The 12,653-nt window shown below is 39.3% G+C and overlaps 1 protein-coding gene across 5 annotated transcripts in view; it reads right to left on the bottom strand.

Annotated features, from left to right (window-relative positions):
• The window catches only part of CRTC1 (CREB regulated transcription coactivator 1), a 73,912-nt gene that overhangs the window by 51,377 nt on the left and 9,882 nt on the right, over positions 1-12,653 (bottom strand). The window contains exon 1 of one of the 5 annotated variants that reach the window (XM_039515367.1): positions 1,957-2,273. The exons of the other annotated variants lie outside the window; for them this stretch is intronic. Coding sequence (XP_039371301.1) covers positions 1,957-1,971 — 15 coding nt within the window. The 5' untranslated portion in view covers positions 1,972-2,273. Of the gene's footprint in view, positions 1-1,956; positions 2,274-12,653 lie in introns of those variants that run through there. 5 annotated transcript variants of the gene reach the window in all.

Raw genomic sequence — 12,653 nt, 5'->3', positions numbered from 1 at the left:
CCATGGCATGGTAGTTGCTGGTGCACTTTTTGAAGAAGACAGTTCCAAAGCTGGGGGATCCAGCATACCCAGACCCAATGCTGGTCTCATATTTAACTAGCAGGAACAGCTTCAAATTCAATTTTGAAATAAACAAATAGCGCAGTTGTTCATGATGTGTCCCTCACCTACACAAAAAGCACTTAGAAGGGAACTGGTTGTGTCACATGAGAGATTTGAAATCAGGAGATTTCTGAACAGCCATAAGGACTGAAGACCCAGTATTGGGTAACTAAAGCAATATAAAAAGTTTCCCTAATGAAATTCAACACTAATTCTAAAACTACATATAACACTTACAGTAGAAAAAAATGAGGAAAAAATAGCTAGAGTTTAGACACCACTAACTATCTCTCAGCCAAAGATGGTGAGAAGGAACTGAGAGGCAGCTGGCCCTATTCAACCCTTTTATGCCCGCTAAAGGGGGGAATAAAGGCATTTGGTGGCACATGGGGCATATATACACCAAGAGTGGAATACATAATGACAGTCACTCGAAGAAAAGAAGGAAGAAGAACAAGGAAAGATACCCTCATCTGGCCACTTCCTGAAGTTACTCTGTATGATCAGATGATGCTGTCAGCTGACTGATATCTTAAAAGTTTGAGGAGCATTTTTATGCTCCAAATATTTGCCTGAAATCAAGAAAATGGAGTTCAAGTCTTCTGTGTGTGTATAAACCAGACAAAAAGCAATGCAAAATTTCACTGTTTTGATTTGTTAGTGCTCTAAACCTGTGACTCATCTTAAAAGGGATTACTTAGCCTTCATGATATGAAGCAAGTTAGATCGGAATAGATACTGGATGCCACCAGAGCAAATTCTTCCTCCTTTTTCTAATCAAAATAACACCATCAGGGTATGAACTTTTCAACTATATGCACAAAATGTAAATTAAAGATGCAATCCCAGAAACAAAAGAGGTTGGACTCTTTGAAATACTCTGATCAGAATTCTTGAAAATAAAAGGTTGCTTTAAACAGAGTGAGTTTATTCTCAAATCCTTTCATAGTTTCCATGGTAACTCTAGTTTGGTCTACTGAGATTAAATTAATGGCAGTTTTCTATTTTGAACTCTTGGGACTTCATCAAGATATTTTACTTTCTTGGTCCAAGATAACAGAGTCAACTTACACTGTACGTTTCCCATACCTATACTGTGTCTGAATGCTGGCTGATGTCAGTTAGGGCACAAGACTGACTATAATGCTGCATATTCTGGCTACTTCTTTGGAATACTCTTCATGGTAAGAAACGCTTTTGCTTATTACATTTGAAAGGGGAGAGGCCTTGGCATTCTTGTTTGGGAGAATTACATTTTGCCAAATGACATGTCCTGATTGGATCTTTAATTTTCCCTCCCAATAGCACTTTTCTCTAATTAGATTAGGAAGATGTATTTTAAATTAAAAGATGAAATTTCTAAATTGATCATTAAAAACAATGGTTTTGCATTAAGCAGTTGTATACTGTAAACTAAATGCTGCCCAAATGAAAATTTCATGCTACCAATTTGCTATTTTATATTTGTGAAAGGAGCTATATTTAAAAACATTTCCAAAAAGCTACAAAAAGTGATACAGCCAAGAACATCCTATGTGCTGACAGCACCACCTTTACAATGAAACAGCAATTTGTCATTTAACAATTTGATACCTTAACTGCCTGCACATTCCAAACAACTAGATTCCTAACTCAAGTTACATCAGCAGGAAGCTAGAACAATGTTGCTGAAGTTAGTGGAGTTACTCTGGATTTACAAAAGTATAACCTAGATCAGAATCTGGATCAGAATCCAGCACCACCAGATTTAACACAATTACTGGCTTGTCCTAACAGCCAGCAGTGCTGCAATTTTCCCTTATATCTGCTTTATGACTTGCACGCAAAAACTAGAGTCACATTCTCTTCACTTACCTCCAAGAGTCCCATTTAAATTGGGCTAAAGCTTTCTAAAAATATAAGAGTTTGGACAGTGGGATTCAGAATGTAGGGGAGGGAGGAGTAGTGGGAAAAGAGAAAGATCTCTGAAAGTGAAGAGTGTGTTATTTTTACATGGGGGTTTTCTGCACAAATTTAAGTAGTATCAGAATATGGAGATGGAAGCCAAAGGAAGTGCTAACCACTAGGAATATAACAGCATTTATGCAAACTTAACACTGGCTGTTCTAAACTCTTCCAAAAAAAATTCTCAGCAAGTTACAAGCGTGTACACAGAACTCGGCTGCAGTAAGATGACAAATTTCATGATCACCCTTTTTAAAACATCTTTTTATACACATTCAGAATGCTTGGCTCCCACAAGTCTGATGTCATAATAAGGGTGGAGTGTCCTTTTGATGAGAACAGAGATAATCTCTTGTGAATCTCATGAACACAGGAAGTAATAGTTCAAGAAAATTGCCAGTTTGCAGTTTCCATACTAAATTTTATATACAAATTCAAACTTAGCCATTCCAGAAGCAGCCCATACTTTCAAGTTAAATATACAGTGAATTAAAGATTTAATCTAATTTATAATTTAAAATAAAACATTAGTGATATTAAACTTCTCTGATTAAAGGGCTACCAGGAATTCTCTTAAATACATAAAGTTACACTAAAGAAGAGTCTTCAGGCAGTTTGCTAGTACAAATCTGTCTCAGCTGAAATGAGATTGGAGTGCTGCTCCATGCAAGCAGTCTCCAAATAAGGCACATTTAAAAGAGCTCAGGAACTGCCCCTCCTAAATGACCATCTGTGAGACAGAAACAACATCCCAGAAGTATTTACAGTTGCCTGGAAGTTTTTGGGCTGGCACCCAAACTTACTATTCAATAGCTAATATGGGGTCTCCTATATGAAATGTGGTGGTGGTCCCAGTCCAGATCCCTCCTTGCGCATCCATATCAATGAAAAGCCACCACACCATAATCGTTACCCTTGTTAGTCATCTGAGCAGGGGCCATGGACCACCTGGGTAGTTGAGACCAAACTCCCCTCTCATTCTAAAGATGGACCCTGTAGATCAAGAGTAAGGCACACCAGCAGGGCAGAAGAAAGCAAATGCCCAGGTTCTGACTGACCTGTGGATGTCACAGTCTCCAAGGCTGTCAGTCTGGCACCTTTCTCCAGCCCTAAATTAGACACAAAATTTAATAACCTCAAGATTGGCCAGTTTGTTTCCACAAGGAATTTGAGACTTTCTCCCAAAGTAAACAAGACTTCTCACTGTCCACTACTCCCATGAAGATAAGCAAAGCAAATAGAATCTTAAAAGGAAAGATACGTGAATAGTGTATAAGAGATTCACATATATGGATTTGGACTTGACAGCATAGCCTTTGGCAAAAAACTTCATAAGCCAACCAATCACTACATAAAGCAAAATCTATTCAAGCCATCAAAAAATTAAAGTACATTGTTTTTTCTGCCTATGTTTAGAAGCTTCCCAAAACTATACAATAGTTTAACTCTGAACATAAAAGCAACAAAGAATCCTGTGGCACCTTATAGACTAACAGACGTTCTGCAGCATAAATTTTGTGTGATGAAACTTCTTATTCACAGAATGCAAGCTTATTCTCACCTTAGTCTATGTTACAAGTGTTATCTTGTAAGGTGCTCTAGGATTCTTGATGCTTGATCTAGCTACAGACTTCTGAACATAAAATCATTTTTAACTATAGAAGAATAGCCCTCTTGTTCAGACTTTTGAAATTCACTTTGCATTTTTAACTCTAGAAATCTTAAGAACAAGGTAATCACTCTGATTAATCTATTTAATAAGATTCCAGGATTGTCATTGTCTCTTTCTCTCTGAAGCTTAGAATGTCTGTTGAATCAGTGTGAACCAATGGTAACAGCTAAAAGCATGGCCAACAGCTCTTTTTTTTTAGATTACCACCAGGTTTTGCAGTCTGTTACCATTCAAATTTTAAGTTCTCAGCTGTTTTAGGCTTTTTACAAATTACACCCAAACAACAGCACAGACCCTCGCCCAGGGTTATTTAAGACAACTACGCCCCCTTCAGTCACAGAGTCTCTTATTTACTAATATCACCCTACCCACAAGTGATCTAGAATTTCTATCTGATTTGTAAATCTGTTTTTCTTTTTAATTGTGATGACAAAAGTAGTCGCACAACCATGAAAAAAAAGAAAATTTCTACCCATATATCCCCTCCTAAGAAGAAAAATTTAAAACCAGTACTCCCATTTGTACAAACTCTGCAAGTATCCTGCAATCAGATACTTGCAGGCAGACCAACATATACCCACATAGAGACCCATTACAAACCAGAAGCACAATACTAATGAAAGGGTACCATCCTACTACATAAGAGCACCCATACTGGGTCAGATCAATATGTCAAGTATCCTGTGTTCCAACAGTGGCCAATGTCAGGTGCTTCAGAGGCAGTCAGAGGCTAGGGCAGGGGTCAACAACCTTTCAGTAGTGGTGTGCCGAGTCTTCATTTATTCACTCTAATTTAAGATTTTGCGTGCCAATAATACATTTTAACCTTTTTAGAAGGTCTCTTTCTATAAGTCTATAATATATAACTAAACTATAGTTGTATGTAAAGTAAATAAGGTTTCAGAATGTTTAAGAAGCTTCATTTAAAATTAAATTAAAATGCAGAGCCCCCTGGACTGGTGGCCAGGACCTGGGCAGTGTGAGTGTCACTGAAAATCAGCTCATGTGCCGCCTTTGGCACCCATGCCATAGGTTGCCTACCCCTGGGCTAGGGACACCCAGAGCACAGGGTTGCATCCCTGACCATCCTGGCTAATACTTTTAGCCTCAAGGTATTTTACACCTTATTAGGCTAAATATCCAGCACGTCCTTAGGCAAGTTAGTCACTCACCCAGCATAATAGTTGGGAGAACTGGTTAACATTTGTCATTAAACTCCTTAGATGGTTTTTGGCCTTGAATGACATGACTGCCTGATGAAGTGTATAGAGTATTATTTGTTTGCTTTTTCTTTTTTAATTTTTCTGGTCCACAGCAACTTGGGATCCCTTATGTTCAAGGATACCAGATTATATATGAAGTGAAACAAATAATATGGTGAAACCCTATTAAACACTACAAAAGACAAAGTCCACATTCAAACTAGATTTTTTTCCCCGCCTGCTGGGCACGGCTTACTGTACAGCAAGACAATATGGGCAAGCACACTTACTGCACTAAAGAGGACAGTGACTAGAGTTCGCCTTCAGCACAACACCACGAAACACAAACTGCAAAAGGGAGTCCAATTTTCAAAGCTATCATTGCTTTGTAAACTCATAAAATGTCTCACAATCAATTAACACGATTTTTAAAAAAAGCAGCAAACATTTTAGGCCCACAGGGACAACTCACAAATAAGTGTACAGCTGCTTGAAGACAGAGGACAGCCAGGAAGTGGCATCTTGTATTATGCTGGAAACAGCGAAGGGTGAGTTACAGTGACTATTACAGGTTTCAGAGTAGCAGCCGTGTTAGTCTGTATCCGCAAAAAGAACAGGAGTACTTGTGGCACCTTAAAGACTAACAAATTTATTTTAGCATGAGCTTTCGTGAGCTAAAGCTCACTTCTTCGGATGCATAGAATGGAACACACAGACAGGAGATATTTATACATACAGAGAACATGAAAAGGTGGAAGTATGCATACCAACAGGCAGAGTCTAATCAATTGAGATGAGCTATCGTTAGCAGGAGGAAAAAAACTTTTTGAAGTGATAATTAAGATGGCCCATAGAAGGTGTGAGGACTATTACATCGTTCATTACATGTCTTGAAGTATCTGCCCTGAATGTTTGGAAGAAACTCCCTGCACACATAAAAGAAGCAATCTCGTTATTCTCTTTCAAATCCCTCCTTAAAAAACTCTTCCTCATGATGCTTACAAAATACTTGACAACAGTTAGGCTGCTGGTGTGCTGAGACCACTGCCTATTATGCAGGCTGTTTCTTTGTATTCCCCCATCTGTCTATCAGCCTCTAGTCTTAGACTTACGTTTCTTGGGGCAGTGACTGTTTTCTGTTGTGTTTGCACAGAGTCTAGTACAATGGAGTCCTGGTCCATGACTAATGTTCCTACTCACTATGGTAATAAAAATAATTGTAGTAGTGAGTGCAAATGGGATGTTCGATACAGAACAGTTAAGGGGAGGAAAAAATTTAGTCTAACGAATTTAGCAAGAACAGTTGAGAGAAATTTCAAACACTGTAAATCAAGACAAGCAAGCATATTATCTATAACTGAAATTGCTGGTTTTGTGGTTTCTTTTGAACATACCCACCCACCACACCCACCAGCCCAAAAAGACAGACACACACACCTCTAATGGTAGAATTCTGACATTAAGATGAAAACAAATATTCCTTTCAATTCCTGACTGGGTGTAGAGGTGAAGAAATAACTGCTAATTTGCAAGGGTCATCAAAAGGAAAATGTGTAAGACTCTTCCATCAATGTAATCAGCAATTCTAGGTCAATGCAGTTCAATTTCCAATTATAATCTAATGATCACGGGGGTTAAATATGGATCCTTGATTTGTCTTTTTTTTACTGAAGAGAAAGAGTGCAAATCCCTTTATTTTTAAATAATTTAATTCTGACTTTGAGCATCTATAGTCACCTAATCAAATGCAAGAATTTTTCAGGATTGTCAAAAAAACCAAGCATTCAGCTTCTACCTTGGCTAGTTTACATGCTAGAATTCTGGATGTAGTTTCTTTTTACTTCAGAAAACAGCAAGTTGTATGTTCTGCAAATAACTAGATCAGAATGATTAAAGTCTGTGTGTGTGTGAGAGTGTGTGTGTGAGAGAGAGAGAGAGCGCACGCGCTATTTCAAGGAGTCAAAGAGGCACTAACAAGTTAAAAATTATTTTTAAAACAAAATTTCCTTATCCAAGGCCATGATCCTGAAAACTGTTACACACAGGCAGACCCATTCAGAACCCACTGAAGTCAATGGGGATCCATTAAGAGGAGACCAATTTCTCTTTACGATTCATATTCACTAGCACCAAGGCTTCAATCTCTAGATTGCAAACCCAACAGGAGAATGTTTACATCCAGACAGAAGCTGTTAAAACATTTAAAGTGTTATAATTTTTACTTTTTAGCAAACCTCAATTTCAGGCCATACTACTTAGTTGTTAAATTAGTTGTGGAAAATGTTAAATGCTCATGACAGTATATTGATTTTATCTGTAAAGCCGCTAGTGTGTTAATTCATCAGAAGACACTGTTAACTATATACTGTCCAAGAATGGAAACAGCACAGCCAGCTTTTTCACAATTCTACTAGGATAGTGCAAGACAGACTGCACAGCAGAGTCTGTATCAAAGAGAAAAAAACCAAAAAACAAATCCCTTCTCCTCTCCCTGTTTCTCTGCTGTCACAATTGGGAAGCAACTCGAGCAAGCGAAGCTTTCTAAAGACACTGAATGCCTGCAATTCCTAATTCTGATCAGACAGCAGTGTCTGGATCCAGACTGACGGATGTTCTTCCAACAGGCACAGGAAGTGAAAGCCTGAAGTTAGAGCAAAGTTGTAACCTACAGTGATAGCACCTGTTCTTTCCAGAGCACTCAAGGGACATAACGTATTCCACCACCACCTTTATAGTGAAATGTTTTGTAAGTTTTATTTTCTTATGCAATTTTTGTTGTTGTTGTTGTTGTTACTCAAAGAATAGAAGAGCAATAACACTGGCTACAACCAGACAGCGTAGATAGGACTGTGTGAAAGTTTCCCTACTTGCATCTGCCAATGTCTTCAAACTTGAGCTGTGATGCCATTAATATTCAAGTGCTGTAGGTTCTACAGCACAGACAACCAAGCCAAAACAGGAAGCCAAATGACTACTACAAACCAAGTGAAAAATACTAAAAAAAACCTCTTACCTATAACATGTTAGAAGTTATCAGCCAGTGACAAAAGCAATGAAAACTGTTTTTGCTACATAGCTATATTTCATTGGAGCTTTTTTTTTTAAAATCCCACACCTCTTCAATATCAGAGCAGTAAAGTATGTATGTACCCGGTGGTGGGGCTCACAATTTCCAACAAAAGGTCCCACTCCTGCAATTAACTACACATGGGTGGACTACTGCACCTGTGCGTAGCTCCACAGACATCAGCAGTCCATCTACATGCTATCAAATGCAATACCCAAGCCCAAGAGCCTTCCCAATGCACTAAAAATTCATCTATACAACTTCTCAAACCCTTTGAAAACATCTTTGTTTTGCAAGTTTGTTTGCACTGCAACTTCAGCTAACCACAAGGTCTCTAAGGCTAAGGACTTGGCGAAAACCCTATGCAGGTCATTTAAGATGGGATAAAAACATTAAGAAATATGCACTAAACATAAGAATGGCCACACTGGGTCAGACCAGTGGTCCATCTTGCCCAGTATCCTGTATTCCAAGAGAGGCTGACACCAGATGCTTCAGAGGGAATGAACAAAACAGGGCAATTATTGAGTGATTCATCCTGTCGTCAATTCCCATCTTCTGGCAGTCAGATGTTTAGGGTCAACCAGAGCATTGGGTTGCATTCCTGACCATCTTGGCTAATAGCCATTGATGGATCTATTCTCCATGAACATATCTAATTCTTTTTTTAGCTTAGTTATATTTTTGGCCTTCACAACATCCCCTGGTAATGAGTTCCACAGGTTCACTATGCACTGTGTGAAGCATTTCCTCATGTTTGTTTTAAACCTGCCGTCTATTAATTTTCTTGGATGACACCTGGTTTGTGTGTTATGTGAAGGGTTAAATAACACTTCTCTATTCACTTTCTCCACACCATTCATGATTCTGTACACTTATCATATACCCCCCCTTAGTTGTCTCTTTTCTAAGCTGCACAGTCCCAGTCTTTTTAATCTCTCATGTGATTCTGCTTTGGACGAGAGGAACGGACTAGTTGGTTGGTTTTAAAACACTGGGGTGCACCTCCCTGAGGGAGGCAGGATGAGGTTATCAGGGGAGCAGTGAACAGGATGGAGCAGAGGTGCTTCCAAGTCAGTCACATCATGCAGGTCACTGCAGGCCCCGTCTGGTGACAGAGTTAGGAGGCTGCTGCCATCACTTGCAGCTTGGGAACTGGGCTTTGCTCAAGTTCAGGTCAGGCAGACAGCATGTAGGCAGCTGGGCATCCTTCAGGTGCCTGTGCATACACACTGCAGAGGTACTGGATTTGATGGGAGCAGGAGGGGTCGCTACAAAGCTGCAGCAAGGAGGAAGTAGAGCCTCCCCAACAGCAGCAGATCATCTTCCTGTGCTCAGCAGCAAGTAAGAGGCAGGGGTCAGATGGGCACCTGGTACTTGCTCCTGACAGAAGTGTGACTGTGGGAGGGGTGAGTGCATCAGAGGCACCCCTGCCTCTACCTCCTGCAGGCACCCGGCAACAACCCACCCCCTGCCTCCCACACAGTCTGTCCCCTGTATCTTCCCAGGCACCCATCGCATCTTCACATGCACTCATCAGCCCTGCCTCCTACTCTTCCCTGCATTGCCAAAGGGCAGAGGGGAGCGTGCATGGAATGCGACTCTCCGAAAGGGGGAAAAAGCAAAAAGAAAGTTTTGGAATCTCTGAATTGGATGACAAATTCCCATTTCTAATGTCCATGATTCTGTAAGCCATCGTTGCTGTAAGAATATTATAGCAGAGCTAAAAAAGGTAACAATTATACACACAAAATTTGTTAAAATCAGTGCCAATCAGTCAAATGACACCCAATCATAAGAACTCAGAGTTGAGGTATTTATTGATAGAAACTTAGTCAGTAATAATTCATTTGATTCCCTGCCAGCTAGGCTTCTGAACTTGCTGAGGTATTCACTGCATCCTTACAATTACAAAGCAGCCAAGAATTACTACAGTCTTTCATGAGTTTAATAGAGGGTTTTTTCTTCTGCCTTCTTAATGAAGAGATTATTTTTGAGACCTCGGCTCATTTCACTGAATCATTTCTTCTCTTATGCTTCATCTGTAAATTCCATAAAGCTAGACCTCCATGACATTCTAGATTCGCCCTTGTAAGCTTAAAACAAATCTTCAAGGTGGCCTCAATTATAAGGTTATTTGTCTTCTGAATAAAGCAATATTATAGTTACACACACAGAGATCACCTCTGCAACAGGAGATATTGTTGCTGTTATATAAAAGTTGCCTTTTTTTATTCTGGGAGCAGCCAATTATGCATTTTAGGAGTGAAAATATTTATTATTCATACATCATGCTAAATTTGCATGATACGTCATAGACAAAATTCCTTTTGCATATGAATATGAATCCAGATATGACATACCAGAGAAATATGGGTGGGTGATTTAATAGAGCACTGTGTCACTTTTTTTTTTCCCATTAGCCAAGACTAAAGTCTTCTGGAAAACGAACAAGTGAAAAAGTATAACCTATCTGAGTGCCTACATATCTTGCAGCATTTGTTTAATTTAACCGATTGTTTTTCTATGTTTAAATACACTTTGCTATTTTTAGTGAACAAAAGTTTACAGTTTAAAACCCAGTTACAACTCAGTAACAAGTAAAATCAGGATACAGACTTAAAAGAGTGACTATTCTTCAGCGTTCTGCTCTATCATTGGGCATGGAGCCAAGCTACGCTACAATACAAACCAAACCTTTGCACTGTGCTTAAAAAAAAAAAAGCATGCGCACACACAAATCAGATCTTTTGCCAGTTCTCAAATGTCACCCTTTGTTTTTGTAAAATATCCAGCCAAAAGGAGAATGTCTACCACTGACAATTAAATGTAAAACCTCAACCTGGACTCAGACTTGAAACGTATTGGTTAGTTTATTATGAAAAGAACTCTCCTGTCTGAAATGTTTTAAGTTTAATGATGTAGAGCCACCTTTAGCCAACTGTGAACAAATAATTTTTGAAGTGTGTCTGCTTGCTGATGGACATTTCACAGGATGATCTGGAATGAAGTGTGCCTCCCTAATACCTGCTCTTTGCCCCATGCCCTGCTCCTCAAATAGAAAGGCCTCAGGAAAGATCAAACAAAAGCAGAGATGCCCTCATTAAGCAAGATAAAAATAAGCTTTTATGCGCCAATTTTTATTTTTAGCCACAGAATGAATATTTAGTTATATAATCCTACATGTTTCACAAATCAAAAGGGAAACAGGGCATATTTACATTCTTTGACATGTACTATGAGGGCACATGGCTGTACACCACAGACAGGTAGCTGGGAGCATGCCTAGTGTGATTCATTAGTTAAAATGTTATTGTTACAAAATGAATAAATGATTCATCCACTGTGGAGTCTTGTGTTCATTCACACTGGGGAGAAGGTTATTTAACCATGTCGGTGCTACCAAATTTATACTTCACCAATCCCAGTGATGTCACACTCTTTGCAACATGCCTTTCCCTTCGACAGTTCTTTAAATTATGACTATACTTGATCTTCAGCCTCCGACCTTCATGCTGCACCTCAAGAATTGTACTGAGTTTACAAGATGAGGAACAAGCCCCCTTAAGTTTGGAAACACTTGGCATTCCCAGAATGCTAAACGCTCACGTAGATTTAATCCTTTTGCTGTACAAATGAAAAGATTAACCGAGTTTGAATTCTGTGCACAAGGGTGGGAATCAGGCACTTTTCAAAATGTCCTCCTCAGTCTCCCTCTCAGGTGGGAGAATGCTACAAACTTTAAAAAAATCTCTATTGTGGGTTTCCTGCAATTGTGTCCTTGCAATGAGCTATTAAGCAATCTGATGGCCTCTGGATATTTAGATAGTAAGGAATAAAGAACCTGATAACCCACTCTACTCAACAGTATTAGAAGCCATAAAAGTGGCCTCAGTGTGCCACTGAGGAAAAAGAAAAGGGAACTCTAGTCCATTGCCTCGACCCCTGCCCCCAGATCTTCTCAAAAGAACCAGCCCACTGGAGGTGTCGGAGCACAATTTGAGGGATTTCAGTGCATCAGAACAATTAGAAATTAAAACAATGAAGAATCCTCTGTAGAGCTACACACCTCTGCAAGTATCTCTTTCTAACCTGATGCCTCTGAAGAGCTGGCAGTAGATAATCAGTTGCCTCAAATAGCAACACACCTTCTTGAACTACCTGGGCATGATTCTAAGCTAGCTGATGTCTTGGGCAGATAGTGGTTTGAGGCATCCAATTCTAATACGGTATATATCTCCCTTCTGAAACCTTGATAATCCAGAGGGGAAAAAAACACATCACTAACAATAAAGTAATTATATGTTGGGAATTCAAATGAATTGAAGATTCACCTACCATCACAGCAATTTGCCATTAGCATATCCAACTACTAACATGCAGAAGACTCACAAACAGCCTCAAAAATTAAGGTATGTGGGATCATCAGGGAGGGTATTCTCCCAGTCACCAAGAAAACAGAGATGGGATTAATTGGCAAGAAAGTAAATATTCTAGGAACACTTCCTAATAAAAAATATGAACTGTTCTAGTACATACTAGTACATACTTTTCTAGTACTTTTCGTCAGCATGCATCCGACAAAGTGGGTATTCACACACGAAAGCTCATGCTCCCAAACGTCTGTTAGTCTCTATAAGGTGCCACAAGACTCTTTGCTGCTTTT

Source organism: Mauremys reevesii, linkage group 26, assembly GCF_016161935.1.
Source record: "Mauremys reevesii isolate NIE-2019 linkage group 26, ASM1616193v1, whole genome shotgun sequence".
NCBI classification, from domain to species: Eukaryota; Metazoa; Chordata; order Testudines; family Geoemydidae; genus Mauremys; species Mauremys reevesii.
The sequence above is the reverse complement of the archived record's forward strand: the minus strand, read 5'-3'. Positions and strand labels throughout refer to the sequence as shown.